The sequence below is a fragment of the Carassius gibelio genome, chromosome B3, assembly GCF_023724105.1.
Source record: "Carassius gibelio isolate Cgi1373 ecotype wild population from Czech Republic chromosome B3, carGib1.2-hapl.c, whole genome shotgun sequence".
In the NCBI taxonomy this organism is placed as follows: Eukaryota; Metazoa; Chordata; class Actinopteri; order Cypriniformes; family Cyprinidae; genus Carassius; species Carassius gibelio.
The window spans coordinates 33,856,301-33,883,852 of NC_068398.1; the positions used below are offsets into that span (position 1 = coordinate 33,856,301).

Consider the following 27,552-nt stretch of genomic DNA (forward strand, 5'->3'; position numbering starts at 1 on the left):
CTTAGTGAATGAGACCCAATGTGCGTTTGGTGTGTGACCTTTGTTTTTTGTTTATCAGACATGCCACAAGACAAGTTTCAAACATCCTCAAACATTCCACACTGTACCGATGCAGAAATGACTGATATCGGACATGAATCAGAAGCATTGGATTACCAGAATGCCAATTTATCCCCAAAACGACAAAATGAAGATATAATCCCTATCCCAAAGAAAAAGGTGCTGGACAATGAAATTAAATAGTCCTGGATGTTTTTTTTTTCTTTTCTTTTCTTTTCGTTTTTTTTTTTTGTATGTGTGTGTAATACTCATTTTGAAATTCTGTAGTAATTCATAATGCAATTGTTTTCATGCTTCGACAGAAAAGAAAGAAGAAGAAGAAGACGAAAGCAGGTGGTGCAGAGGGCCCTTCGTCTCTGACCTCAGATCTCTCTGATATATCGCTGACTGTAAAAGAAAAGAAAATGGAGGAAGACCAATCTTCTGACAGTGATGGCTCTTACTGCACTGTAGATGACATCACTAAACTGGCTGAATCATCCTCTAATCTGAGCCCAGAAACTGAAACTGCTGAGCTAAAACAACACGTTGTTTCTGCTTTACCCATAGATGCTGCTGTAAGTCAGTCTGATAATCAGCCTAATAGTAGCAAAGAGAGTTGTGTAGCACCTGAAATGACAGAAACATCTCAGTTGCAATTGACCCAAGAGCAGATCAGCATTAGTACTGATAAGGCTTCTCCAGCAGTGACCATGGAAGCAAATCAGAAAGGTGAAGAGTATAAAGTAATATCGAAGAATAAAGGACAAAAGAGTTTGTCCAAAAGAAAACAAACTTATTTAGATCAAGATGGTGATATGGACCAGAATGCAAACATAAAGAGCAGCACAGGAAATCAAAGGGAGACAGATGATCATGATGTGGGGGCACAAAACAACCACAGCTCCAGTGGCGATTCTTCAGTGAAGGATGAGGAGAGTGAGAAACAGCTATCTACTCATGCAGACCAGAAGATTACAGCATCTGAGAAGCAAAATAAAAGTGAGGAAGCAGAAACAAGTGAAGGCATACATCATGTCTCATCTGCTACAACAAAAAAGTATGTAAATCTTTTTATGTGTTTTGTTAAATGCTTCTTCTTTTTTTAAATCATGCTTCTCATATAATTTTTACTGAAATGTCAATACATACTTTAACTTTACAGAAATCAAAATAAGACACCGCAGAATTCATCACAGGGCATGGTGTTTGGCCCACAGAATAAATCTAAGGTAAACAAATATTAAAATTATGTTAATATTGTTAATAAAGTAAAACAAATAATACATTTTACCTACTTTGTAAATTTGGTAGCTGGATTAGAGCTAAAGCTTAGGGCAGGGCAGGCAGACATATGCTTTATTAGCTAACTCCTTAACAATCTCAGATAGGCCATAGTTGGGGGTGGTGTTGGCGCAGTGGATAAGACACATGCCTTTGGTGTGAGAGATCTGCGCTCAAATCCACTGTGTGACACCAGTGTTTCCCTGAGCAAGACACTTAACCCCTAGTTGCTCCAGCGATATAGCAATTGTAAGTCGCTTTGGATAAAAGTGTCAGCTAAATGAATAAATGTAAACTGTATTTGATGAGCATTTATTTTTATGTTTATTTAGAAGAATCACGATTCCAGTGTCGATTCTTCAGTGAAGGTTGAGCAGAAGCCGCAGTCTGCTTGTGCAGGCCAGAAGAAAACAGCAACTGAAAAACAAAATAAAAGTGGGGAAGCTGAAACCAGTAAAGGCATTCAGCATGTCTCATCTCCTAAAACAAAAAAGTAAGCAAATGTTTTTATGTATTTTGATAAATGCTTGTTATGTTTTTGTTTTTAAAAATATTTTTTTATGTAATTGTAATTGAAATGTCAATACATACATTAACTTCACAGAAATCAGAATCAAGAACCGCAGAATTCATCACAGGACATGTTGTTAGGCCCACAGAATAAATCTAAGGTAAACCAAAATTAAATGTAAATATTTATTAGCAATGTCAAACGATTAATCACAATTAATTGCATCCAAAATAAAAGTTTTTTTTTTAATATATATAATATTTGTATGTATGCTGTTTATATTTATGATGTATATATAAATACACGCATGCATATATTTCTGAAAAATTTTGTTTTATATTAAATATATTTATTTATAATATACATGAATGAATATAAACATAAACATATAAATATATATTTTTAAAGTATATGTTGTGTGTTTATTTATATATACATAATAAATATTATATACACACATATTATGCAAACAAAAACTGGAAGCAATTAATCACCATTAATCGTTTTTTAAACACTAATATTTATATAGAATTATGAATACAATTATTGTTAATAAATTGAAATAAAAAATAAATCTTACCTACTTGTGATAGTCACAATGAATCTGTGATTTATGCATTTTCTGAAATTTGCCTTTCTTTCTTTCTTTTCACAAGTATGGGTGTAAATTTGGGATCTGTAATTAGAGATAAATAAAGCTTAAGCCTGTCAGACTTGTTTTATCTCAGATAGCCCAAAAATTGGTCATAAGGACATGGAGTTGAAAGTTGACCATTTCTGTTAATGTTGCATTTAGAAGAATCACAGTTCCAGTGGAGCTTCACCAATGAACGCTGAGCACGGTCCGAAGCAGCAGCAGTCTGATCATGGAAAGAAAGGTTCTGCTATGGACCAGAAACAGAAAGAAAGTGATGATACAGAAAGTCAGTGTGTCACGCTCCAAAAAAGGTATGCTGAATTATGTGATGAAAGTACTTTTTGGACACAGTTTTTTTCCCTCTGTAATATTATTGAATAAATATTTTTTAATTGCAGAAATCCAGCATCAAATCAGCATATAAGTTCCAGTGACAAGCTCACCATTTACTTTCATGCGGTCCTGTCAAAACACTTCAAGTTTAAGCCAGATGAGGATTATATTTTTATAAGAGCTGGTGCTCACATTGGTAACTGGGAAAAAGATCTAGTTGAACTGTTTGTGACACGGTTAGTAAAGAATTTCTGAACCAGATATTTATTATTCTTTGCTGAAACCAGTTATTTAAGAATAATTTGATTTTTAGGGATCTTGGAGAGCATGGATTTCTTGTTGAAGGGAAATTTGTATGCAAAAAAACTGATGCTGCATCTGTGTCCATCCCCTACAAGTATGTTGTGTATAAAGCAAAAAAGCAGCAGTATGAATTACGTTATGAATACATCTACAAATTGGATTCAGATGAAACCACCAACAGATGTCTGTTTGTTAAATCACATCTCCTAAATGATGAAGGTAGGTGAAGCTCTTCAGAAGTCTATATTTAACTTTTATTTACACACTTTTTGGAGACTGAATTTGTTCTTTTGGTGTATTGCAGCGGAATGGCATCAGTATGATGATATCATCTGTGCAGAACCATCTAATAATATGTTTGAATGGATCAGAAAAGCTGTTTGGCCTGATCATAAGAAAGGTGTACTCCAGGGGAGACAAATAGCTGGTACAGTCATGCTGGAAACTATCTTTGACCTCCTGAGAAGCTGGAGCAAAATGAACCTCAGCAACTTTTTTAGTCAACTCAGACAGTTTTTTGAGGTCTATGGAAACCCTTTTGTGTTTGAAAAGACACATACGAAATGGTACTCACTCGAATACAGTGAAAAAGATGTAAGTAAACCATATGTGACTCATCACATATTAAATATATTCATACATTACAAGACTAGTTCCTCCAAAAACATATATTCTGTTATTATGCATAAACACCACAAAAGCGCTGAATTATAAAAACGGGTAGATATGAATTGGTCTACTCTAAGGTGGCGTTAGCCAGGGAGTAAAAACTGTTCTTGTGCCTGGATGTTCTAGTGCACAGAGATCTGTAGCATCCCATGTTTACCTAGATTTAAGAGCTATGGTGAAAGGAAAAAAATTCTTATTAATTTTGTCCTTTTCCTCACAAAAATCTTCATTCTGAATATATAGCACATATGCCAAATTGAGTACTTTTATGATATTTCTATGGTACTTTTTTATCTTCCTTTTTTAACTTTACAATCACGGTTAATATAAAGAAAAGGCTACTTTGTAATATTATTTTATGCTATATTGCACTTTTGTGTTTTACTGAAGAAAGAAGTTCATATACATTTAAAGTTAAAAACATAAACTTGAGTACATAAAGACAGAATCTATACTTTTTGAGGAATTAAGCCTTTAAAAGTATCTAGTGCTCAAATGCAAATGTCTACTGTACATGAAATCTAACATCGTCTCATTTTTATTTTGTCAGGTGAGAAAGCTTCTGAAGCAGTTCATGCTGGAGCGAGTGACTCCCGAGTTACAGAAAGACAACGAAGAAAAGAGTGAATTCATCAAGGAGCCACTGAAGGCTGGCCTTATTATGCTCTATGTATGGCACCAGTATCGTTTAGAATTAGACAAGGGAACACTTTCTCGTCTTTGCACTGCCCTGTGCCTGCCAAGATTGCCTAAAGATAAATTCCTATCTTTCTGGACAGACATAACGGAATCATTCTTAGCAATAGAAAAGTGAGTATAGTTATCTTGGTTATAAGTAAGTAAATTATAGAGATGTATCACTTCTGGAATAAAATTAATGAACTGAAAATTTTGTGACCGGACCAAGGCTGCATGCTCTGAGAGATTGTCGCATCAAATAAACTGTAGAACATGGTACATTTAAGAATACAAACTTAAATGAGATACAAACTAAAAAAGAACTAAATTATCAATCAGTTATATAACAAAAAAATAAATAATTCTGCCTCAAAAATATTTTTTATACAGATTTACATACAAATTACAGTTCAAATTAAGAAATGCATTTTAAATGCAAAGAAATTCTTTAACATTATATAAGCTTCACTTTTCTTTTTTTAAAGAAATCTGTCAACTAAAAATGTAAATTCCCCCATTCCCAACTATGGACTTATTTTTTTCCCCATTTTATGCAAAATTAGAGGTTCAGCATAATGATAATGCTTTTGTTTTTTCTATGCAGTGACTGCATACTGCGTTGAAGGGATAGTTCACCCAAAAATTTGAATGTTATCATAAATTACTCAACTTCATTTCGTTCCAAATCTGTATGAAAACAAAAGAAGGGTGAATAAAGAATGAAAAAAAATATATATATATGTGTATATATATATATATATATATATATATATATATATATATATATATTTGGATAAAATATCCCTTCAAATGTACTATAAAAGTAGTCTTTGTGTGCTCCACTCCAATTTAGACGGCCACTAGTATTATTAAAGTGTTTCTCTTTACAAATTGCCAAAATTATTTTTCAACAGCATGGCACAGGCATCAGCACTAATGCAGTTTATAAAATTCTCAGAGCATTGGTTTAATATACAGAGAACATACTTGAATCCAGCTTGTTTTGAGAAAAGCATTAGTATTTAAAAGCTTCTAATTACTTATGATTTGCTCTTCAGCTTGTCTGACATGGTGAAGGAACTGATCAACAAAGTGAGAGCAGAGGACATGCCCAAATGGATCATTGTAATTCCACTACTGCACCTTCTCAATGGCACTTCAAAACCATTTGAGCCAGTGTCTACTAAGATCAACTCACAAAATGTGATGAGCTGGGCTGGACTTCAGGGACTCAAATCAGCTAATATAACTTCCACCAGATCCCAGGACAGAAGGTACTTAATTTGTCTGTAGGTTTTAAATGCAATTCTAGATTAGATCCTGTCAGTGTCAAACTTCTGAACCCACTTTAATTTATGAGCATATTAATACATGATTAATATATCATTGATGTCTGTTGAATCCCTCCATTTAAGGGCAATGCTCAATCTCATGAAGACCCATGCATATTTGGTGGAGGTGGACAAACTGCTGGCACGGTCTTGGATGTATCTGATGACAGTAGATGAGTTGGTCGAGTGCAGCTCTATCATCCAAGCAGAGCTCCTAGACATTCTACAGCTTTTCACCATCAAATGCCCCACTGACATAAACTACTTAACATCCACAGTGAGTATCAAGCCATCACAACAAATAACCATATATGTACAAACCAGAACAGATTACATTAACTTGCTGTATATCTTTGGCAAAGAAAAGGATCTGCAACTCTGAAAATGTTGCTGTTTGAATTGTCCATTTTTTTTTTAATTATATTTTTATCTTAGAGTGTAGCAGAGATTCTGGCACACATTCAAAGTAACTTGCTCGAAACAAAATACAGGTAAAGTTCACTAAAATACATTAGATTTCCATTAAATTAGATTTTATTGCCTTGGGGGCCCATGGCAAAAATGCAAGATAAAATAAAGAAGAAGAAAATCTGATCCAAACAAATACGATGGCTAACTGGCTTTCATTACTGTTGTAGCTGTCCAAATGAGGATTATGGCATTCAGTGCATACAAACAACTTGCAAACTTCTACAAAAGATCTGTGATCTAGTTCATTACTTCAGCTATGGACACAACTTCACTGATATTCCTGTTGCTTGCATGAACCTTGTTGCCTCTGTATCAGAATTTGCCCAGGTATTCCATTCTGAAATCATAACATATTTATTTTAAAGTACTGATTAAAGCCAATGGTCATTCAGAATTCAATGTGACAAATGTTATATTTTTCATTCTTTAAGACATCACAACAAGCAGACAGTTTTTCTGAGAAGATACTTGCGTTACTCAATGAGGCCAAGCAAACTGTCAGAGCATGGAGCACGCACACCTTAAAAGGTAGACTTTTGAACAGAAGTTATTTGACGTGTGCCAACTTCACAACAGAAATTGAGGTAAGCAGGACAATTTACTTTAACAATTTAATTTAATAATTTACTGCAATTATTGTTATTTCTTTTGTGTTCTTTTTGACAGATTTGGAATAACATTATAGCCATAAATTTTGTGAGTAAGGACTTTACTAAAGAATGGAGAGAGACATTTACAACAGACTTTGAGGGGAAATATCAACAGGTATTAATTACACGGTTCCAGTATACATGTTTAGTTGGGTTGGAAAATAGTCCACTATTTTACATATTTTATTACAAAAACACTAATCTTTCAATTTCATTAACTGAATCCATTAACTAAATATCTTCATTATTCCACTGGTGTGCAGGGAACACTGTACTAATTTTATTTTATTTTTTTTACTTTTTTTTTAGGAAGATCAACTGGATCAAATCCAGGTTTATTGTTCAAAGATTGAGGAACTTAATGGCTCCCATCCTTATTTGGTGGGTAGTGTCGAGAAGTGTGCTCTCCAGGCTGTTACCACAATATGCCAGGTAAAGTACTTTCACTTCATTCTCACTGGCTTGTTCACTGCTGGCTTGAAATGCTTAGTGCTAGGGATTATGACCAAAATAGATTGTATAATATATATATAGTCCTGTGTGTGTGTGTGTGTGTGTGTGTGTGTGTGTGTGTGTGTGTGTGTGTGTGAGTGTGCATTGAAAGGTATAGTTCAACCAAAAATGATAATTTGCTTATTCCTAATTAATTAGGTAGTTTCAAACAATTTTCTCTCTTTGTGGAAAACATATAAGGGACAATGTACAGTTATCCTTATTACATGGGTGTGCAAAACATATATACCACAAATATGGAATATTTAAGTGGAAATCGTCTAAAAATCCTACTTGTGTAGGATTTCCTAAGCATTCCACAAGGGAAAAAAATCCATTACAATATACAAAACAATCAGCCATGGCAACAAGACCACTGCAACAATTTTAGAACTTAAGTCCTCCAATTTCCTTTTCAGTAAAGTCAGTAAATTAAGATGCAGATGACAGCTGTTGTGCTTGAATGAAACAAGACCTCTGAACATCTGACCTCTTACCACTGCAAATGACCAATCAGAATCAAGTACTGTACAAGTATTGAGCTGCACAATTTTAATGCACATTCTAAAACCAGGGAACTTGACGCGAAGTGGAATAAGTGGTGACAATGTTAATTTTGGTTTCATAAGTAAAAATAAAAATTTAATTGATGTTAGACTTTTCTGTTCTTTGTCATTTTCAGTGTTTAAGCAATACATTGTTTAAACTACAACAGTTATTAGGGTAGCTTTTGTGTGGTATTGAATATGGGAAGTGTCCACTTACTGTGCAGACTTTTTTTAACAGACTAAATCCGAGGGGAAACTTTTTGAGAAATTGAATGAATATCGGATAAATTGGAAATTTGGAAAGCTTGTGTCTACCATCATCCTTAAGTCGTGGCCAAAAGATGACAAAGGAAACTATCTGGAGGAAGAAGAAGTTGTTCTCAAACATCTTCTGGGATGGACAGCAGCTAAGAATGTCTTTCAGCTTCATGGTAATTATATGGTTATTATAATTATATGGTTGCTGTGTTTACCAATAATGAGACAGAAACAGCATGTTGTTATTTATTTATTTGTTCTGCAGGTGCTGATGAAAAATTGATTGATCAGCTTTCTGACGAGGCTAGAGAGAAATTTGCCATGGCAACCTCATTATTCTCTAACATTTTAAATCAAGTTGTGACTGGGAAAATAGCAATAAAGCTACTTAATCACATACTGCAAAAGAGGAATGCTTTCTTTGAGCTGCTTAATTTAGGTAAAACACCTAACATATAAGATTTGATCCTTTTATTATACTATAATTTGATGAGTCATTACCCTACTGTTTTTACAGACTGTTTTTGTGAGAATGAAAAATACAAGGACACCATTGTCATGAGGAGACTTCTTCAGTCTAGACAAGAGGAGGTTAAGTCTATAAATCATGAGAGAGCACTGGTGGATGCTCTTATTACAATGAGCCGCAATCTGCAAGAGCATGTGATGGGTATAGTATATGCTAGATTATCTGCTGAGCTTCTGAGAATGACAGATTGCTTTCATAAAGATCAAAATAACAGAACGTTTTTGTTTTAATATAAAATTTGTTCTGTTTTACAGTTGATTTTGAAGGGTTGGAAGAAAAACTGAATATTGACATTGATGAGATGGACTTGGACAAGTTCATGGAAATTTGTTCAATAAATCAGATTCCTTCTGAAATGTCAGTGGTTACCTACTTTGAGCTAGATGATGATGTTCGATCTATGGCAGAGGTTCTAAACAGCTATAAAGACAGCTACATTTTCAAATTGTGCTGGGTGAAACAGGCCGCAGTGTTTGCAAAGAACTTTAAAGATGATGGAATAATCTCTTCAGAGGAGGAATTGGTTATTACACTAGAAGATCTTCATAGTGAAATATTTGAACCATGTTATGATGCCTACAATAACATATACACAAGGCTTAAAAATGGTAGCATAACATTTGAAGAAGTTGATGTAACTTTCAAAGCCTACAAGGGAAAATATGATGAGCTGGAAGCGGAAGTTGCAATTATATGCAAACTGGATCACAGTGATGACCATTGCTGGGTCCAGGCAAGAATCCAGCAGATCGAGCAGTACCATGAGCTTCATCTGGCAGTAGAGTCAGCTCAGGTGGTCATGATGGTCAAACAAACACTCGGCCTACGAGGAGACTTTCAAGTTTTGGAGAAGTTGCTTGTTACTGTAAGTCATCAAATTTTTACCATTATGTTTCCTGTTGCCAAATAAATGCATTTTTAATAAGAAATAAAGCATGCAGTAACCAATTAGGCTTTCTTCCTTTCAGACACACTTGGAATTTAAACAGGAGCGTCTCGAAAGCATTGACAATGAGTTGATGCAGGCAAAAACTGTGCTCGTGGACATCACAGAGGCCCGTAGACTGTGCCTTAGGGAGCTTGGCCTCAGAAAGAATTTTGTAATTTGGGTTAAAGAGGCTCTAGAAGGTAAATAATAAGTGTTTGTGTTGGTAATTGAATGTGATTTCTTAATTCTTAAGCTGTTTTATAAGCAAATGTTATTCATTTTTATTACTTCAGACATCAATGAGTTGAAAGTCTTTGTGGATTTGGCTTCCATCTCTGCTGGAGAGAATGATTTGGATGTGGATCGCGTAGCCTGTTTTCATGATGCAGTTCTTGGCTACTCCTCAGTGTTCTATGATTTGAAGCCAGATTCTGGCTTCAAGCACTTTAAAGAAATGCTGAAGAAACTTTGGAAGGCACTTGACAATGATCCAAACCTCCCCAAAAAATTGGTAAGAATATCTGCTATCTTAACTAACTAAAGGATGATATAGGAATTTTCATGTTCAGCATAATTTTCTCCGTTTCAGTGTGACTCTGCAAGACACATAGAATGGTTGAAAACAGTCAAGGACAGTCACGGGTCAGTGGAGCTGTCATCTCTATCTCTGGCATCGGCTATCAACACAAAAGGCATCTACATGATCAGTGCACAAAATCAAAAAAAGGTTTGTTATTAACTGTTTGAGTTAAAATAAATGTAGCACCGAGGGTACGCACAGATATTTTGATATATATTTTAAAGCACCTTTACATAAGACAGTAATATCGTGCTTTATCTAAAGATGACGGGGCATTATGCAAGTGTGTTAAAAAATATGATGACTTGTTAAGGCGATTCAGAACTGACTCTCTCTTTTGAGAGACAATATGCAGATTGTTTTCATTTATGGATAGCTACATTATAAATTGCAAAAGAGATACAGTACAGACCAAAAATTTGGACACACCTTCTCATTCAAAGAGTTTTCTTTATTTTCATGACTATGAAAATTGTAGATTCACACAGAAGGCATCAAAACTATGAATTAACACATGTGTAATTATATATGGAATTATATACATAACAAAAAAGTGTGAAACAACTGAAAATATGTCATATTCTAAGTTCTTCAAAGTAGCCACCTTTTGCTTTGATTACTGCTTTGCACACTCTTGGCATTCTCTTGATGAGCTTCAAGAGATAGTCACCTGAAATGGTCTTCCAACAGTCTTGAAGGAGTCCCCCGAGAGATGCTTAGCACTTGTTGGCCCTTTTGCCTTCAGTCTGCGGTCCAGCTTAGAGCTGTAATCGGGCCTTAAAAGTTAGGCCCGACAGGACCCGAGCCCGACAAGTACATTTTGATTGACAGCTTTTTTAAAGCCCGAACCCGTTTACAGCCCGACATTATTCAAATGTGCGCACGCACACAGCTCTTTTGCCTTTTGTCAACAATGAGTAATTTATTCATGTTTTAACATAATTTACTCATAACTAACGTAGACTAGACCACTTGGAAGTTGGAATAAAGAAATAAAATAAGTCCTCTGTGACATCGTAACATCTCAGCTTTCTAGACATAGGCTCATTTAACCTATAAATAGACCAACGCACCAATAAAAACGAGTCATTAAAATTTTTTTAAATTAAGATAAATTTTAAATTAAGATGGGTATTTGGCAATAACGAAATTAAGATAAAGGCTCCGCCGGATTTGCTTTATTTAATAAAAGAATAATGCCAACATTAGCGTAAATACTCTGTCAACATTATGCATTTAAGACTCAATGAATATTTAGTTATCATTTGAAAAACCTTTACTCACAGAGATTAGGCTAGGTCTACATGTTTTTGTGGAGGAAAATGATTGAATCCAATGTAGATGTCTTCAACGCGTTCCTGCGCTCACTGATGGTACGTCATTATTCACTCATTATTCTCATTATAAGCATGGTCAAAACTTTTCCACACCTCAGAGTTTGCTTTAGTTGCTGGTGCAACCAAAACGTAATCACCAGAGGCAAGCCTCCATTACACCTGCTCAGCATTCATTTTCGCATCTTTCTCGCGCTAATCGAAACACATCACATGACCGCTCGTTTACCTCGCAAACCGGAGCGCAAGCCCGAGCCCGGCCCAAGCCCGCGTAAAATGATAGTAATTAAGCCCGAACCCGACCGAACCTGTCGGGTCCCGACGGGTCCCATCTGGTTCGGGCAAAGATCTTCAGCTCTAGTCCAGCTCACCCCTAAACCATCTCGATTGGGTTCAGGTCCGGTGACTGTGGAGGCGAGGTCATCTGGCGCAGCACCCCATCACTCTCCTTCTTGGTCAAATAGTTCTTGATGCCTTCAGTGTGACTCTACAATTTTCATAGTCATGAAAAAAAAGAAAACTCTTTGAATGTGAAGGTGTGTCCAAACTTTTGGTCTGTACTGTATATTTCAAAAACCCATATGACCTGCTCTTGAAGAAATATCAGACATTGTGTATTGCTTTTTTCAGTTGTGTTTGGAAAATATTCTGAAGCTACATATTATGGAAGAACATGATGAGGGCTGTGAAAAGCGTATTTATTCTCTGGAAGACCTCAGAGATCTTCAAAATAAATTGATGCTAATGTCTGGCAAAGGAGATCAGGGCCAGTGTGAAGTCGATCAGTTTGCAGAGGTGACTTTTTACCTTTTAGATGTTTTTATATTTCACCATGAGTGCTATAATTATCCCCAGATTAACTTCCTTCCTTTTTCCAGGTTTTTGCCAGTGTACAAAGGTTGGGCTCTGTATTCATTGATTTGTTTGTTGCTGGAAATCCACTGTTCAGACACTGGGAAGCAAACATAAACTGTTATAGTAAAGAAGCATGTATTATTTTGGACTTCAATTTAGGGAATGTTGTCAGTGTTGTCATGGTGGAAGGCGATGTCACAGAACAGCTGCCAGAAGTCTGTAAGAAAATGGAGAGCTGCTTATGCTTCTGGAAAGATTTTATGGACAAGCAGAGATCTCAACATTATTACTTAAACTATTACACTGCGGAACAGGTAGTCTACCTGTGCCATCAGCTAGCCCAGGGCAATTTTGCTGCAATGGAAGATCAAGTTCTTATGATGCTCTCCTTTATCAAACCAAATTGCACCACTTCAGATTTGAGACAGGCTTGGCACAGGCTTCAGTATGAAGTAATTAAGAAGGGTCCTGAGCAAAATGAGGACTTAGACTTTCAAACCTTTATGGAAGTCCCCAGTATGATGGAGAATGAAAGTATTGGGGAGCCAAGCCCATTGATTGATGACCTGGCAAGCCAGTTGGGGGATGCTGTTGGGTCAAAAAAGCTAGATGTGATTTGGAATGCTTACATGCGGAACATGCACAATTTTCTGCCAGACTCCCTTAATGTCAAAAGACTTGGATATCTTCTTGAGATTTTGGCCAACAGCCCCAGCGAACACGAGGCTGATTCATCACGGATTGAGAGAACAAAGTACATTCAGAGAGAACTTCCAAATGGAATCACTACTGGAAAACCAAATTTAATCATCTGCCCTTCTGAAGAAATTCTGACATCTTGTATTTCAATTTACATGAGCAGCAAGGGTCAGCCTCTACCAACCTATGATGAAGTACTCCTCTGTAGTGCTTCCACTTCTTATGAAGAAGTGGAACTTTTCCTCAGGCGCTGTCTTTCTGCTGGCTACAGGGGAAAGAAGATATACACAATGGTTTATGTGGACCAACTTACCTATGAAGTCAGCTACAAAGTGGAACAATTCTTTCAGCATCAAAGTGCACGGAGCAGAAATGATTACAGACTTGTGATGGTCTGCAGCTCTAACAGAGAACATGCATACCTTCCATCAGCTTTTAGTCAATTTAGATTGCACTTGATTCCCCAAGAACCAGTTGTCAGTATTCAGCAATACCTTTTTAGGCATTTTACAGTTCCAGCTGACATATCCAGTGCTGCTGCTGTGTTCAAAGACAGACAGTGTGTGGGAGTTGTATCCTCCGAAAGATCAGGAGTTGGTGAGTATATATTCAAGTAATGGATTTAAATTGTCTAGTTTTCAGAATTTGTGTCCGTTAAATAAAGTACCCTACTTGTGATTATAATTATTTTTGTTAGAAGTATAAGATGCTACATGTAAATTACATCGGTGTTCTGCATTCTAGGAAAATCACTTTACATTAAACGAATGTATGAGAATTTGAATATGACCCAGAAGCCTTCACAGCTGAAGTGCATCAGGTTAATTGAGCCAAGAGTTGATGAAAATGTCATACTTCAGTCCTTGCTCAACTGCCCCAAGAAAAAGCTTTCAGTCTATCATTTTGATGTCACCACCATGGTAGCTACCTGATTTAGATTTTTTTCAATATTTATTTTTTAATTTTTTAATTTTTTAAATAGGAAAAACTATTAATGCTATTTTCAATGTTGTTTATATACTTACAGGTAAAGAAAGGACTTCATGAATTTCTTTTCAGGCTGCTGATCCTTGGATGCCTTATGGACTCAGAAGGAAACATGTGGAAAAGCAGTAATAAGCACTTGTATGTCATTGAGATACTAAGACCTGGGATATCCCAAAATGATCGAAGAGCTGTAAGTAAACTCATTAAATCACTTAGGAATTGTTGTCATTAATTAGAGAAATGCCTCATAAATGAATGTGTCTCTTCATTTTAGGGTGCAAAAGTTACATCTGCCTTCTTGGATGTGTTTCCAAGTGTCTACTGCCGTCCACCCAAAGAGGTCCTTGAGTTAGAAATGAAAATGCAGGAAGATCCATCGTTAAAAATGGGTGATGATCCCCTTATGGATGACCAAGAGTTCAAGAGTGAGGCCTACCAACGTCCTTATCAGTACCTGCAGCGTTTTTACAGTGGTGTCAATTTGGATGCTTTCATGTACCAAGGAATTGAGGGAACTCATGTTGAATGCCTGCAGATGTTGTTTGTGTACTGTGGCATTGTAGACCCCTCTTGGGCAGAGTTGCGGAATTTCACTTGGTTCCTGAATTTACAGCTTCGGGATTGTGAGAGCTCTGTCTTCTGTGATGTTTCTTTCATAGGGGATACTCTGTTGGGATTCAAAAATTTTGTTGTTGATTTTATGATTCTCATGGCAAAGGATTTCGCCACTCCTTCACTTAGCATCTCTGACCAGAGTCCTGGGAGACTGCACAATGATCTTTCTTCTACCAATGAAGAGGATCTGGCTCCGTTTAAGATAAGAAAGCGATGGGAGTCAGAACCACATCCATATATTTTCTTCAATGATGACCATGAGTCAATGACATTCATTGGCTTTCATCTTCAGCCAAATGCGCAGAATGGGATTGATGCAATTGATCCATCAACAAACCGAGTGATCAAGCAGAACATTATGACCAGAGAGCTCTATGAGGGCCTCAAACTACAGAGAGTTCCTTTTAATGTTGATTTTGATGAGCTCCCAAGATGGGAGAAAATTGAGAGACTTTCCAGGGTGTTGGGAATACAGTGGCCGCTTGACCCAGATGAAACATACGAGCTCACCACAGACAACATTTTGAAAATCTTGGCAATTCACATGCGCTTCCGCTGTGGGATTCCTGTAATAATCATGGGTGAGACAGGATGTGGGAAAACAAGGCTAATAAAATTCCTTTGTGAGATGCACAGAAGTGGAGTTGCCACTGACAACATGAAATTAGTCAAGGTTCACGGAGGGACAAGCTCAGACATGATTTACACCAAAGTGAGAGAAGCAGAGGCCATGGCGTTAAGAAACAAGCTGGATTATGGGTTCGGCACTGTTTTGTTTTTTGATGAAGCAAACACAACAGAGGCCATTAGCAGCATTAAGGAAATCCTTTGTGACAACACTGCTGAGGGAGAGGATTTGACAGGTGACACTGGGTTGCAAATTATTGCTGCTTGCAACCCATACAGGAAACACACTGATGTAATGATCAAGAGATTGGAGTCAGCTGGTTTGGGATACAGAGTTCGTGCTGAGGAAACAGATGAAAAACTTGGATCCATTCCTCTTCGCCAGCTAGTGTACAGAGTGCAGGCCTTACCACCTAGTATGATTCCACTAGTTTGGGATTTTGGACAGCTCAATGACCATACTGAAAAAATGTACATCAAGCAAATAGTCGAAAGGGTAGCTGAAACCCATTCCATTGATTCGGACTATGTCAAAACCATAACAGATGTTCTGTCCGCCTCACAGAAGTATATGCGAACAAGACAGGATGAATGTAGTTTTGTGAGCCTTAGGGATGTGGAGCGTTGCATGCAAGTTTTTGGCTGGTTCTACAAAAACCACCCAATGTTACTCTCAGAGCTTGCCCAGTTTGAAACTAATCAGAGAGCAGAGAGGAACGATCAAAATCAGAGGGATACTGATGAAAGAAACCCAATTCTTTGGTCATTAATTATGGCTGTTGGTGTATGTTACCATGCCTGTTTGGAGGATAAAGAGAAATACAGAAAAAAAATTTGCGGGTATCTTCCAAAAACTTACAGCCCAGTGAAAGTGATGCAGGAGATCTCCATTATTCAGGGTCTTTTTTTGAGTGGCGTTCCGTTGGGTGAAACCATTGCCCGAAACAATGCCTTGAAGGAAAATGTCTTCATGATGGTGATTTGCATTGAACTAAGAATACCCCTCTTTTTGGTTGGAAAACCTGGAAGCTCCAAGTCTTTGTCTAAAACTCTGGTTGCAGATGGCATGCAAGGCCAAGCAGCCCATTCTGATCTGTTTAGAAAAATGAAGCAAATTCATCTTGTTTCCTTCCAGTGCAGTCCTCATTCTACACCAGAAGGGATTATCAATACATTTAAGCAATGTGCCCGTTTTCAGGAAGGCAAGAATTTATCAGAGTATGTCTCAGTGGTAGTGCTAGATGAGATAGGTTTGGCTGAGGATTCCCAGAAAATGCCTCTGAAAACTTTACATCCTTTGCTGGAAGAGGGATGCATAGATGACCAGCCAGTACCACACAAGAAGGTGGGATTCATTGGTATTTCAAACTGGGCTTTGGACCCAGCCAAGATGAATAGAGGGATATTTGTTTCACGTGGTGATCCTGATGAAAAGGAGTTGATTGAGAGTGCAAAAGGAATATGTTCCTCAGATGACATGATCCTTGAAAGGGTGAGAGATTACTTTCAGCCATTTGCCCGTGCTTACCTGAACATCTGTAAGAAACAGGGAAAAGGTTTTTTTGGCCTGCGAGACTATTACAGCTTGATAAAGATGATGTTCACTGTTGCCAAAGCTAATGATCAGAAACCTAGTGCAGAACAGATTGTGAAGGCTGTGCTAAGGAACTTCAGTGGCAAGGATAACGTGGATGCTGTCACAGTTTTCACCAGCAGACTAAACATTAAACCCAGGCTTGAGACTATCAGTGCCATTGAGCTTGTAAGAGAGAACATCACAGCCATTGGGCAAGATGAAGAATGCAGATACCTTCTGGTTCTGACCAAAAACTATGCAGCCCTTCAAATTCTTCAGCAGACATTTTTTTCAGACCAGTACCAGCCAGAGATTATCTTTGGTTCAAGCTTTCCAAAAGACCAGGAGTATACTCAGATATGCCGCAACATTAACCGTGTCAAGATCTGCATGGAAACTGGGCAAACCGTTGTGCTTTTGAACTTGCAGAACTTGTACGAAAGCTTGTATGATGCCCTGAACCAATATTATGTTAGCCTTGGGGGTCAGAAATATGTGGATTTGGGGCTTGGAACCCACAGAGTCAAATGCAGAGTACACAGAGATTTCAGGCTCATTGTCATTGAAGAGAAGAACATTGTGTACAAGCAGTTTCCCATTCCATTGATCAATAGATTGGAGAAACATTATCTTGACCTCAATACTGTTCTAAAGAGTGAGCAAAAAGACCTTGTTGAGAAACTTGAGCAGTGGGTTCAATCCTTCATTTCTGCTAGAAGCCAGCACTCAATTGCTCCCCATGCACGCCGTTACCTTCCAGCTGATGCTTTCATTGGCTACCACTCAGATACTTGTGCATCTGTTGTGCTACAAGTTACAGAGCATCTCAAAGGGCAGGAGCTTTCAGATCCTAGAAAAGTGATCTTAGATGAGGCTAAATTGATCCTTTTAAACTGTGCTACACCAGATGCTGTTGTTAGGCTGGACTGCACTTCCCTCTCCAATATAGAAAGTGACCACTTGTCAAGGGTATACTTTGAAGACCAGAAGCACAGTTCCCTTGCTGACTTCATCCTTTCTCACCTACAGCAAGCAGGGCCTAGCCATAACTTTTTCACAGAGGTAAATCCATTGAATTTTAAATCATGATTATGACTGTAAAAGAGTTTTTTTTAATTTTTTATTTAGAGGCTAGAACTGACTGGGGGCCTCAGCTGTCCTCTAAATGATGGTTTAAAGGTATAGTTCACCCAAAAATGAAAATTCTGTCATTAATTAATTGCTCTCAAGTTTATCCAAACCAATTAGACCTCTGTTCATCTTCAGAACACAAATTAAGATATTTTTGTTGGAATCTGAGAGCTCTATGAGCCTCCCAGGGGTCATAGACTGCAAGGATCCTTACACGATCAACGTCCAGAAACATAACAAGGACATTGGTAAAAAAAATCAGTGTAGCATCAGGAGATCAACCGTAATTTTACGAAGTTACAAGAATAATTTTTGTGCACAAAAGAAAACAAAAATAATGACTTTATTCAACAGTTTTTCTTCTCTGTATCACCCTGGCACATTTTTTTTTTAAAGTATAAACTGAACATAAACGACGGATGCTATTTTGTCAGCACACAAAAAGTGTGTACTTTTTGGAGTGTTTCCACACAAAAAGTATTCTTGTAGATTTGTAATATTATGGTGGAACCTCTGATGTCATATAGATTATTTTACAGATGAGGGTGAGTAATTATTGACAGAATTTTCAGTTTTGGGTGAACTAAACCTTTAAAACAAGGTTTAAAATGAGGTTAAACGGATAAAAATCAAGATGCAAACTGGCAATGGAATTAGTATTTAATCAATTTAATTTTACTTATTTATAATTATTTTACTTGGATATTTTAAAATATTGCCACTTTTAGTTTCTTTAAATAAAGAGTTTGAAGACAAACAACTTTTTCATTACAGCAGAAGCCCCAGAAATACCTTAGTCTATATTGTGTGGAATTCAAATACTGTCATACGTTATAGGGGACCTTGAAGACAAAAAGTTTTAGAACCACTGCTCTAGAGCAATTCATAAAATTTTAATCTTGCAATCTTTTTTCTAATCCTTAGGTGACTACATTCTCAAGGCTTCTGACTGCTGTAGAAACCGAACAGCTACAGAACGTAGTTCAAAACATAGAGCTCCTCTCGCTACAGCAATTTGACACAGAACACTCATTCCTCAAGAAAATAAAGTATTGTGCTCACAACATCACTTGATCTTGTCACATTAAAAAACAATGCACATTTGTTCTTAATTAAATGGAATTAAAACCCTTTTCTCTGTACTCAGGAATTATTTGGAAAACACCACTGGGAACAAAATACTTCTTATCCAGTCCGATTTTGATGAAGGCTCCCAAAGGTTAAATGTCATTGCATCTGCAAAGTGAGTTAAATTTGGTTGGTGACATATTTTTTACCAGTTCAGTAATGCAAAGCAGCTTAATTTGATCTTTAAATATATTTCCAGGTATTCTTCTATCAATGAAATCAACAAATTCAGGAAAGAGGACAATCAAAAGGTTTTTGTGTACTTCATTACTAAACTACCCAGAATGGATGGTGGAACTTCCTACATTGGATTTAATGGTGGTAAGACTAGTTTGATTTCATTTGTGTCCAACACTGTATGTTTTACCGAAAATCTAATCTCAAAATGTTCTTTTATAAGGGCCATGGAAGTCAGTCCACATTGATGATCTCAGAAGATCAAAAGATTTTGTCTTTGATATAAAAGCCTTGCAGTGTCTGACCATTAGTCAGCTTTTTGAAGAGAAAGCAGATGAACCTGAAGGTGATGTCTTTTTTTTTTTTTAAGATATCATTATCTTTAAAGGGTTGATTCACATTCTCAAAATAATTACAATCATTTTTATTGCTTGCAGCTATGGAGGTTGATGACATGTACACAGAAGAAGAAAAGATGGAACTAGAAGACAATACTGTGAGTAGCATCTTCAACAGCAGAACTGTATTTTCAGTATTTTTGTAATCCTATTGCCACCTTGTACAGTTTAGTTCACTTCTAGGAAGGTTCGGTATGTAAAAATTAAAGAGCCAGTAAGATGAAAATTCTAAGCTTCCTATCTGTTTATAAGTCCTGTACAATAGGTTTAAATCCATCCAAGGTTAAAAAACATTGTCTTTTTGTCAAAATATCATTTTAAAATTACCTCAATTCTCAGAGATCCCCAAACGGTTCTCGCGAAGCTGTTCAAAAGATTCAGTTTCCTTAAACCCCACCTTTCGGTAGCATACTGTGTTCTGATTGGTCAACAAACATAGTCAGTTTTGATTGGTTATTCCGTATTCAAGCCGCGTGCTTCAGTTTGAATCTGAATAGCGCGTTCTGCGCGGGGGCGTGAAAAACGGACATCGCATTGTTTTCATATGGATTACTTTATCACAGAATATCTGTTAGCAGCACTTGTTTAGTTTTAAAGTAGACATGTCAAGCTTTCTATAGATATCTCTCTCATGTCTCTTCGTTGAGTATTCACGGAGTTACACTTCATTTTAATGACGTGTTTGTAAATGAAGATCAGCACAAACAATGGCTCCAGACAGCACACATGCTGATAAGACGCTCGGGAGAAAACAAACACATAACTTCATAATCATATTTCGCGTTGTGATTCGGAGATGCTTATTGGTCTAAATAAAGTTGGTAATGAACCCTCTTTTATGGCCAAACGCTTTGAAAATCACGCCTTGTACCGAGATTAGAAAAGCAGTCATCAGTGAAATGTTGTGAACACAACAAAAGGGATTTGTTGTACTGCTCTGTTATTGTGGTAAAAATGAATTTTAGCCATTGGTTCTTCTGATCTTCATTCTTTGGCAGTGAAAATAAAACAAACTTGCCTTTACAATTAAAAACACACTGTCTCCTCGACATGGTGCTATCACACCAACCAGAGCGTCTGTGTGTGTGTGTGGGGGGGGGGGGGGGGGGGGTTGGGCGTGTACTTTTTGGTTTAATTACTTTGCACATTGTTTACACTGATGGACAGCTACATCACTGTAATACAGGTAATTTTTGATTTACCATCTGTGTGGCTCTTTAAAGTTGTATTTCTTGTGCCCTTCAGGACTGGAAGAATGTTCTGGACACCACAGCACTAGTGCGAAGCTGTGTTCAGAGTGCAGTTGGCATGCTAAGAGATCAGACAGAGGCAAGCACCCGTAGCACCAAGAGAATAGAGATTCTGCTAATGCTCTTGGCTGATAACAAGACTCTACACGGTGAGGGATCGCTGTTTCTATTTTTAATTTTTATAGCTTTCATTAACTGTCTTTGGAAGGGATCACTGATATTTAGGTATTTATGTTACCAGCTGAATTTCTGAAAACTTTAAAGAAGCGACTTCATTTTCTATTGAGGACTCATGATGAAAATACAATCTTTGCCAAGAGCTGGGTCTCAAAGGAAGCACTAAATACTGATGCATTGCAAGAAGGTGGGACTTTTAGGTAAGTGTAAGAAAAAATTTATGTGACACAGTATTTTAGATTGTAGCCTTTCAGATGTTCTCATGAAACCTTATTGGCTTTACTAGCCCTTTTTGGCTCTTTGTAAATACCTACAGTATGTTGACAACCTAAATGGGTATTACCGCTGTGCGTACCGCCACCGCATGGCCGCGTCGTTAACTGCAAGTCAGTCACATGTTAACCCTCTGAAATCGATTAACGCGTATATGCATTATGAGGCATTTTCTCCTGATAACCCCGAAAAGAACTTAAATTACACTTTTAGTTTTGATCGTACAGATAAGAGCAATACATCAATCGAATCTGTACAGGGTCTACTTTTTTTGTATACAGACATAATAACAACAAAACTTTTTGCATAAATAAATATAACAAACAAGGTGTGCTGTCTGCAGCCTTTGTCTGCGCTGATCTTCATTTACAAAAGCGTCATTAAAATGAACTATAACCCAGTGAATACTCAACAAAGAGACATGAGAGATATAGCTATAGAAAGCTTGACATGTCTCCTTTTAAACTAAAAAAGTGCTGCTGAAAACAAATATTCTGTGATAAAGTAATCCATATGAAAACAACATGATGTTTGTTTTTCACGTCTCCCTTCATTATCTTCTAATGTGACCACCCCCCTTCGCTGTACGCTCAATTCATATTCTAATGTTACACTGAAGCGCGTGGCTTGAATACGCCCACACAACAGAAGACAACGCAGCAAAACTGTTCTTAAAGTTTTTTTATTTTACTGTTTGCTGTTCGCGATGAGAAGAATAAGGCATAATTCACCCCAAAAAGATGTGATGTGGTTGAGGATTTGAGATTTGGATATCCTCAGAAAAAAATAATGAAGCACTTTATTCACTAGAGATCATAAAACTGAGTAAGTTTCTTATATATATATATATATATATATATATATATAATATACTTGTTCTAGTTTTCACATAACGTGTAAACATTTTACTAGTTAGACTTTTTCCAAACTATAATTCCTGACTTAATGTATTAAGTGAAATATTATGAAGTTTCAATAACAATATACATATACAATACTATAACATTCAAAAGCTTGATGAAAATAATATAAATGTTACAAATAATTGTAACTGTAACAAATGTAACAAACAATGCTGTTCTTTCAATTTATCCCCTAAAAAACCTGAAAAAATATTCTCCGCTCTTTTCAACATTAATAATAATGATGATGATGATGATAATACATTTTTTTTGTTGAAAATAAGATTCTTAAAAGGATTTCTGAAGGATTGTGTGACTGGTGTAATGATGCAAAAAATTCTGTTTTTAAGTCAGCTTTGATAGTTCCTAGTAAACTGTTTTACTGCACTCCCAAGTGGAAATTAAATTGTGTTGTGGGATAATTAAATTTATTCTAAATAAACTAGAAACATAAAATTGCATGCATGCATTTGTTATTAAACGGTCATTAAATATAAGGCCTATATTTTTTTTTCCATTGATACTGAAACGCGAGTGAACTACAAAGCCTATTTTACCTCATGAATAATAATTATGCTTCAAATGGGAAACATCACGAATATGGACACGTTTGGACTTGTCCCGAGTGAGAGAATGGGAAAGCCCAACCTTACCTTATGCTTAGCTTTAAATTATTATTATTATTATTTTTGTTTGTTTATAGCTAAGCCTATAATAATCTATACTGCCATTATATTTATCCATTAGAATTATATATTTTTAATTCTTGTTTTGTTCTGATAAATTTGTTACATTTAAAGGATTTGTTGTAAAGTGAGGGGAACTAAAAATATCCTGTTGGTAAATTAGTCTATGGCATTATTAGGCCAGCCGTTATTATTTCTAAATGTAATAAAATGCAACTTATACATGACTTACATATTTTTTTTTGTCTCACAAACTTCTTTTTTTAGCGTGTTTAAAAAAGAAATCATGCAGCAAACGAAAATAGGTGATTAATCTGTTTAAATTCAATTTATACATAACTTATATATTTTTTTCCTCTCACAAACTTAATTTTTTTTTTATCGTGTTTTAAAAAAAATGCAGCAAACGAAAATAGGCGATTAAAGATACAGGTTGTAGGACCTGCCACGAGAGGGCGCACTACCAAAACAATAACAATCAGGTGGTTTGATTATGCTAAGAAGGAGTGTGGAATGATGGGACTTGTTGTCTTCTACCCAACCGCTGACGGCCATCAATCAGACAGAAGATAAATCATGGATTTAACGGATGAGGTATAGATTTATAAATGTTGTGTTTGATGTCATGATTTTCAAATGTGAGTTCAACGATTTGCGCGAGTAGATTACATACAAAGTCAATGCAAAGACACGATCAGACTATGGATCAGACGTCCTCGCGCAGGTTTAGAGACGAGATGCCCCGCGTTTGGCCTGCATGCCCCATAATACCAGTGGTGTCAAAAGTACTGACATTCATTACTCAAGTAGAAGTATAGATACTAGGGTTTAAAAAGACTTTTGTAGAAGTTGAACTCAAGCTTTTTACTCAAGTAAAAGTGTAAAAGTACTGGTTTAAAAAACTACTTAAAGTATAAAAGTAAAAGTAATGTAAGGGGGAAAAAATGCCATTAAGAACAAAAGCTTAGGCCGCACCACAGGGGCCTATTGTACACTACATCACCTCCTCAAAAAAACATTTTTCTAAAGGCCATAGGCCATAATGACTATAATGTTATATTAAAATGTTCATGTTGAAAAATTTGGGATGCACTAGGCTTCCTGTTTCAGCCGCATATATGAAAATACAAAAATGGTGTGCACATCCCAAACATCCAATTAGGACGCAGGTGCAAGACAACTGAATGATATAGACAAATAAAGAAGTGAAGTCTGAACACTGAAAACTACTGCTCCAGAGGAATTTAATCAAGCAACGTTTCGACCTTCAGGTCTTCTTCAGCCGCATATATGCCCATTTAAAATGAACGCACTTTAGTACAATGCAAATACATTAAAGGACTAGAGATATGATGACTAGTTGCCAATAAGTATTGTTATGGTGCAAAAAGTCAAACTTTAGAGGTATGTCATCAATAACCCTTAATGGAATGTAAATGTACATCCAAACTTAGCTGCAGGAATCTGCGAGGGCAATGGACAAGAACATTGGTGCAGGCTTAGTAACAATTACACTTGTATGGATGTCTATTTACAATAAACATTATAGTGCTGTCAAAATGAATGATTATTCCAAGTGATTAATCAAAAACTAAAACTGAAAAATAAGTCATAATCCTGATACCTTCTTGATTGATAGCTTCTTGTATTCGGTACATACGTCTGCTATGTCCAGTGTTCGGGGGGGGGAACGAGTTACAAAGTTGGTAAAGCCTATCACAACATTGTCAATCGCATCGTCAATCGAAAATGCTAATTTATTCAAACGTCTCGCTACCGAACTACCTACAGTAGCTTAATTTGTGGAGGACGAAGAAAAAGCACTCATTTGGTAAACGAGCCAGTGAGAAATAATAACTTTTAAGTAGGGTCCAGTGCCTTTTCGATACTTTTAAAACGGTACTCCTAAACAGTGCCTGAACCGATACTTTAAAGGGGGGGTGAAATGCTCGTTTTCACTCAATATCCTGTTAATCTTGAGTACCTATAGAGTAGTACTGCATCCTTCATAACTCCAAAAAGTCTTTAGTTTTATTATATTCATAAGAGAAAGATAGTCTGTACCGATTTTTCCCGGAAAAACACGAGCGGGTGGAGGCGTGATGTGTGGGCGGAGCTAAAGAATCACGAGCGCCAGTAGGCTTTTGCGTTGAGAGCATGTGGAAGCTGTGACATTACCTTGAGGAAAAAAACATAATCCAAAACAATCTATGGCTTACAGTCAGATACAGCCGTTTATTTATGATCCAGAATCAGATCCCGAGGCTGAAACTGAACGAGAGCAGCAGCAGCAACGACTCGCTCCGAGCGGGGCTCGAACCCGGTCTCCGGCATGGGAGGCGGACGCACTAACAAGGAGGCAGAGATATTTGAAGCAGTTTTACTCACCGCCTGCGGTTCCAACACACGATCGTGACCCTTTTTCGTTGGGATTGCATCATCCTTAAGAAATAAACGATACGCAAATCCGGCGTCAAACTGGGCCTTGTTTGTAAAACAAGCATCTTCGAAATGCAGGGAACAAACAAAAACACTTGCACAACTCCGTTGATGCTCTGTAAAAATAAACTCCATCCACTGGTCCCTTAATGCTGTTTTTTCTTTGGTAATCTGTGCAGGGTTGTCTTGCCCTGGCAACCAAAAACACACTTCTTTTGTGACTTTTCGCGACGCTCTCGCTCTGATCAGTGATCAGTGTCTGTTGTAACAACAATGAGTTTTACATAGTAATTAACTCAAATGATATATAGGGAATTTGAATAATTAATCAGGAATTTGATTAATTTATATCTCAGATGACAGTTACATTAAATTTGATTGATTATGAAAAATAGCTCAATTGCCTATAACAATAAATAATCACAGGGCACTGTAACTTACTCATTAATATGTCAATATTACATTCTTCATATCAATTATTGTGATATCTCTTACTGTAAATTACTGCAAATCAAACCGTGGTATGTCCAGCAAACCACTGTAGACCTATCAATTTTCAATAAAGTTATCACACCTTATAATTCAAGGAAAAGTATTCTCTGGCCATGAAAATATTATCCTATCCTTATGATAAATTTAGTTTCTAAATTTAGAGCTTGTAGCTATAGATCAGACATCTCAGTGACTCGTAATGTGAGTGGGGTGGAGTCCAAGCCAATCGTCAGTATATGGGTTTTTAATAATTAAACTAGTAATACATTAAACTACAAATCACACAGAGTAAATATGCGTACGACAATACAAACAGTAAGCTTTATACAATACATAACGAATCCAAATAAAAGAGAGAGAGAGAGAGAGAGAGAGAGAGAGAGAGAGAGAGAGAGAAAATAGAATGAGATCACATAAGGAGCTCAGGTACGAAAATCATAGTCAGTAACTTTTGGGAAGCCAACAACAAATCAGATCATAACAACACTTTAAAGCAGCATTTAAATCTCCATAGAGAAAGTGATACTTGCAAAAATGTCCCATGTGAGCGTGGCGTGAGATCGGCGTCGAGCTTGTGAGCTTTGCGCGCTGTTTCCGTTGAAACAGCCATGTGCCATGAAACGGAGGCCATGTGACGCGCGTGCACGCTGCGCTTGGCGTGAGCGTGGAGCACGTGGTCCTTTGTTCTGTCCTCGCGCGGTATTTGAAAGGTTCAACAAACATTGTTCCAGAATTCGTCTTCCTTGCGTGGAGAGGCGAATAGTTGAATAAACTTAGTAAAGAAAAGAAAAGAAAAGAACGAAAACGAAAGCTTCCAAAGGAGCCATTAAAATGGCTTTTTCTCTCAGCCCCTGTGCTGAGGGGGTTCGCGCTATGAGCGCGGCCTACGGCCGTGCGGAAGCAACGTTGGAGAGCAGCGTGTCCGAGAACGGAGAAGAGGAAGAAGAGGAGGGTGGACCTTGTTTGGTCAATTCTTATAGCTTGAAATAGTTCACGCCCATTTTAGAGGGAGCATCCAATGAATGTCCGCGATCTGAAGCGGAGGGAAAAGTTCCTTTGTCTCTGTGGAGGCAACCCCCCGGTGATCTAGTGCCTGTCCGATTCCATCAGGGATATTTCTAGCAAGTTTGTACTTCAGATTACATACATTTCCTTACTTTGTTCTAGATAAATGGGTCTGTCAGAGCATGACGATTAGAACAAGACTAGACATAATATATATATGATCAAAGATCTAATTTTTAGATCGAATTACACATTTAAAGATTTGCTTAACACATGATAACACTGCAGATGTTGGGAAACATCTAAATGTACCAAAAGGGAATACGTAATACATTTATACAACATAAAAACTAACAGGTAACGAATTCATTCCATAGAATGCATTGGGGAGAAGATTTGGCTTCTCTCCTCTCCAGTGTGGTCGTAAAGTTTTACGACCTGCAAAGATGGGGGTTGCAGAAACGTGGCTCTCTTTGAGGAAGTTAAAGTGTGGAGAGACATTTCCTAAAGTATAAGCTTGCAACTTATACTCTTCACATAACAAGGATTAACCATTTTAT

The 27,552-nt window shown here is 36.9% G+C and overlaps 1 protein-coding gene across 7 annotated transcripts in view; it reads left to right on the forward strand.

Moving 5' to 3' along the window:
- LOC127953338 (E3 ubiquitin-protein ligase rnf213-alpha) overlaps positions 1-27,552 on the forward strand; it is a 125,083-nt gene that overhangs the window by 2,107 nt on the left and 95,424 nt on the right. For 6 of the 7 annotated variants that reach the window (XM_052552492.1, XM_052552491.1, XM_052552493.1 and 3 more), the window contains exons 3-38: positions 59-219; positions 363-1,099; positions 1,205-1,271; positions 1,656-1,816; positions 1,928-1,994; positions 2,631-2,782; positions 2,870-3,040; positions 3,118-3,326; positions 3,412-3,701; positions 4,327-4,586; positions 5,513-5,728; positions 5,870-6,062; positions 6,221-6,276; positions 6,424-6,583; positions 6,688-6,840; positions 6,923-7,021; positions 7,216-7,338; positions 8,185-8,377; positions 8,470-8,643; positions 8,722-8,874; positions 8,988-9,598; positions 9,702-9,861; positions 9,955-10,172; positions 10,251-10,388; positions 12,206-12,370; positions 12,454-13,726; positions 13,874-14,049; positions 14,157-14,306; positions 14,391-17,996; positions 18,990-19,114; positions 19,213-19,308; positions 19,393-19,514; positions 19,594-19,716; positions 19,808-19,866; positions 21,014-21,167; positions 21,260-21,395. In XM_052552492.1, the coding sequence (XP_052408452.1) occupies positions 59-219; positions 363-1,099; positions 1,205-1,271; positions 1,656-1,816; positions 1,928-1,994; positions 2,631-2,782; positions 2,870-3,040; positions 3,118-3,326; positions 3,412-3,701; positions 4,327-4,586; positions 5,513-5,728; positions 5,870-6,062; positions 6,221-6,276; positions 6,424-6,583; positions 6,688-6,840; positions 6,923-7,021; positions 7,216-7,338; positions 8,185-8,377; positions 8,470-8,643; positions 8,722-8,874; positions 8,988-9,598; positions 9,702-9,861; positions 9,955-10,172; positions 10,251-10,388; positions 12,206-12,370; positions 12,454-13,726; positions 13,874-14,049; positions 14,157-14,306; positions 14,391-17,996; positions 18,990-19,114; positions 19,213-19,308; positions 19,393-19,514; positions 19,594-19,716; positions 19,808-19,866; positions 21,014-21,167; positions 21,260-21,395 (11,107 nt within the window). The remainder of the gene's footprint in view (positions 1-58; positions 220-362; positions 1,100-1,204; positions 1,272-1,655; positions 1,817-1,927; positions 1,995-2,630; positions 2,783-2,869; positions 3,041-3,117; positions 3,327-3,411; positions 3,702-4,326; positions 4,587-5,512; positions 5,729-5,869; positions 6,063-6,220; positions 6,277-6,423; positions 6,584-6,687; positions 6,841-6,922; positions 7,022-7,215; positions 7,339-8,184; positions 8,378-8,469; positions 8,644-8,721; positions 8,875-8,987; positions 9,599-9,701; positions 9,862-9,954; positions 10,173-10,250; positions 10,389-12,205; positions 12,371-12,453; positions 13,727-13,873; positions 14,050-14,156; positions 14,307-14,390; positions 17,997-18,989; positions 19,115-19,212; positions 19,309-19,392; positions 19,515-19,593; positions 19,717-19,807; positions 19,867-21,013; positions 21,168-21,259; positions 21,396-27,552) is intronic. The other variant, XM_052552496.1, reaches the window with a different exon arrangement.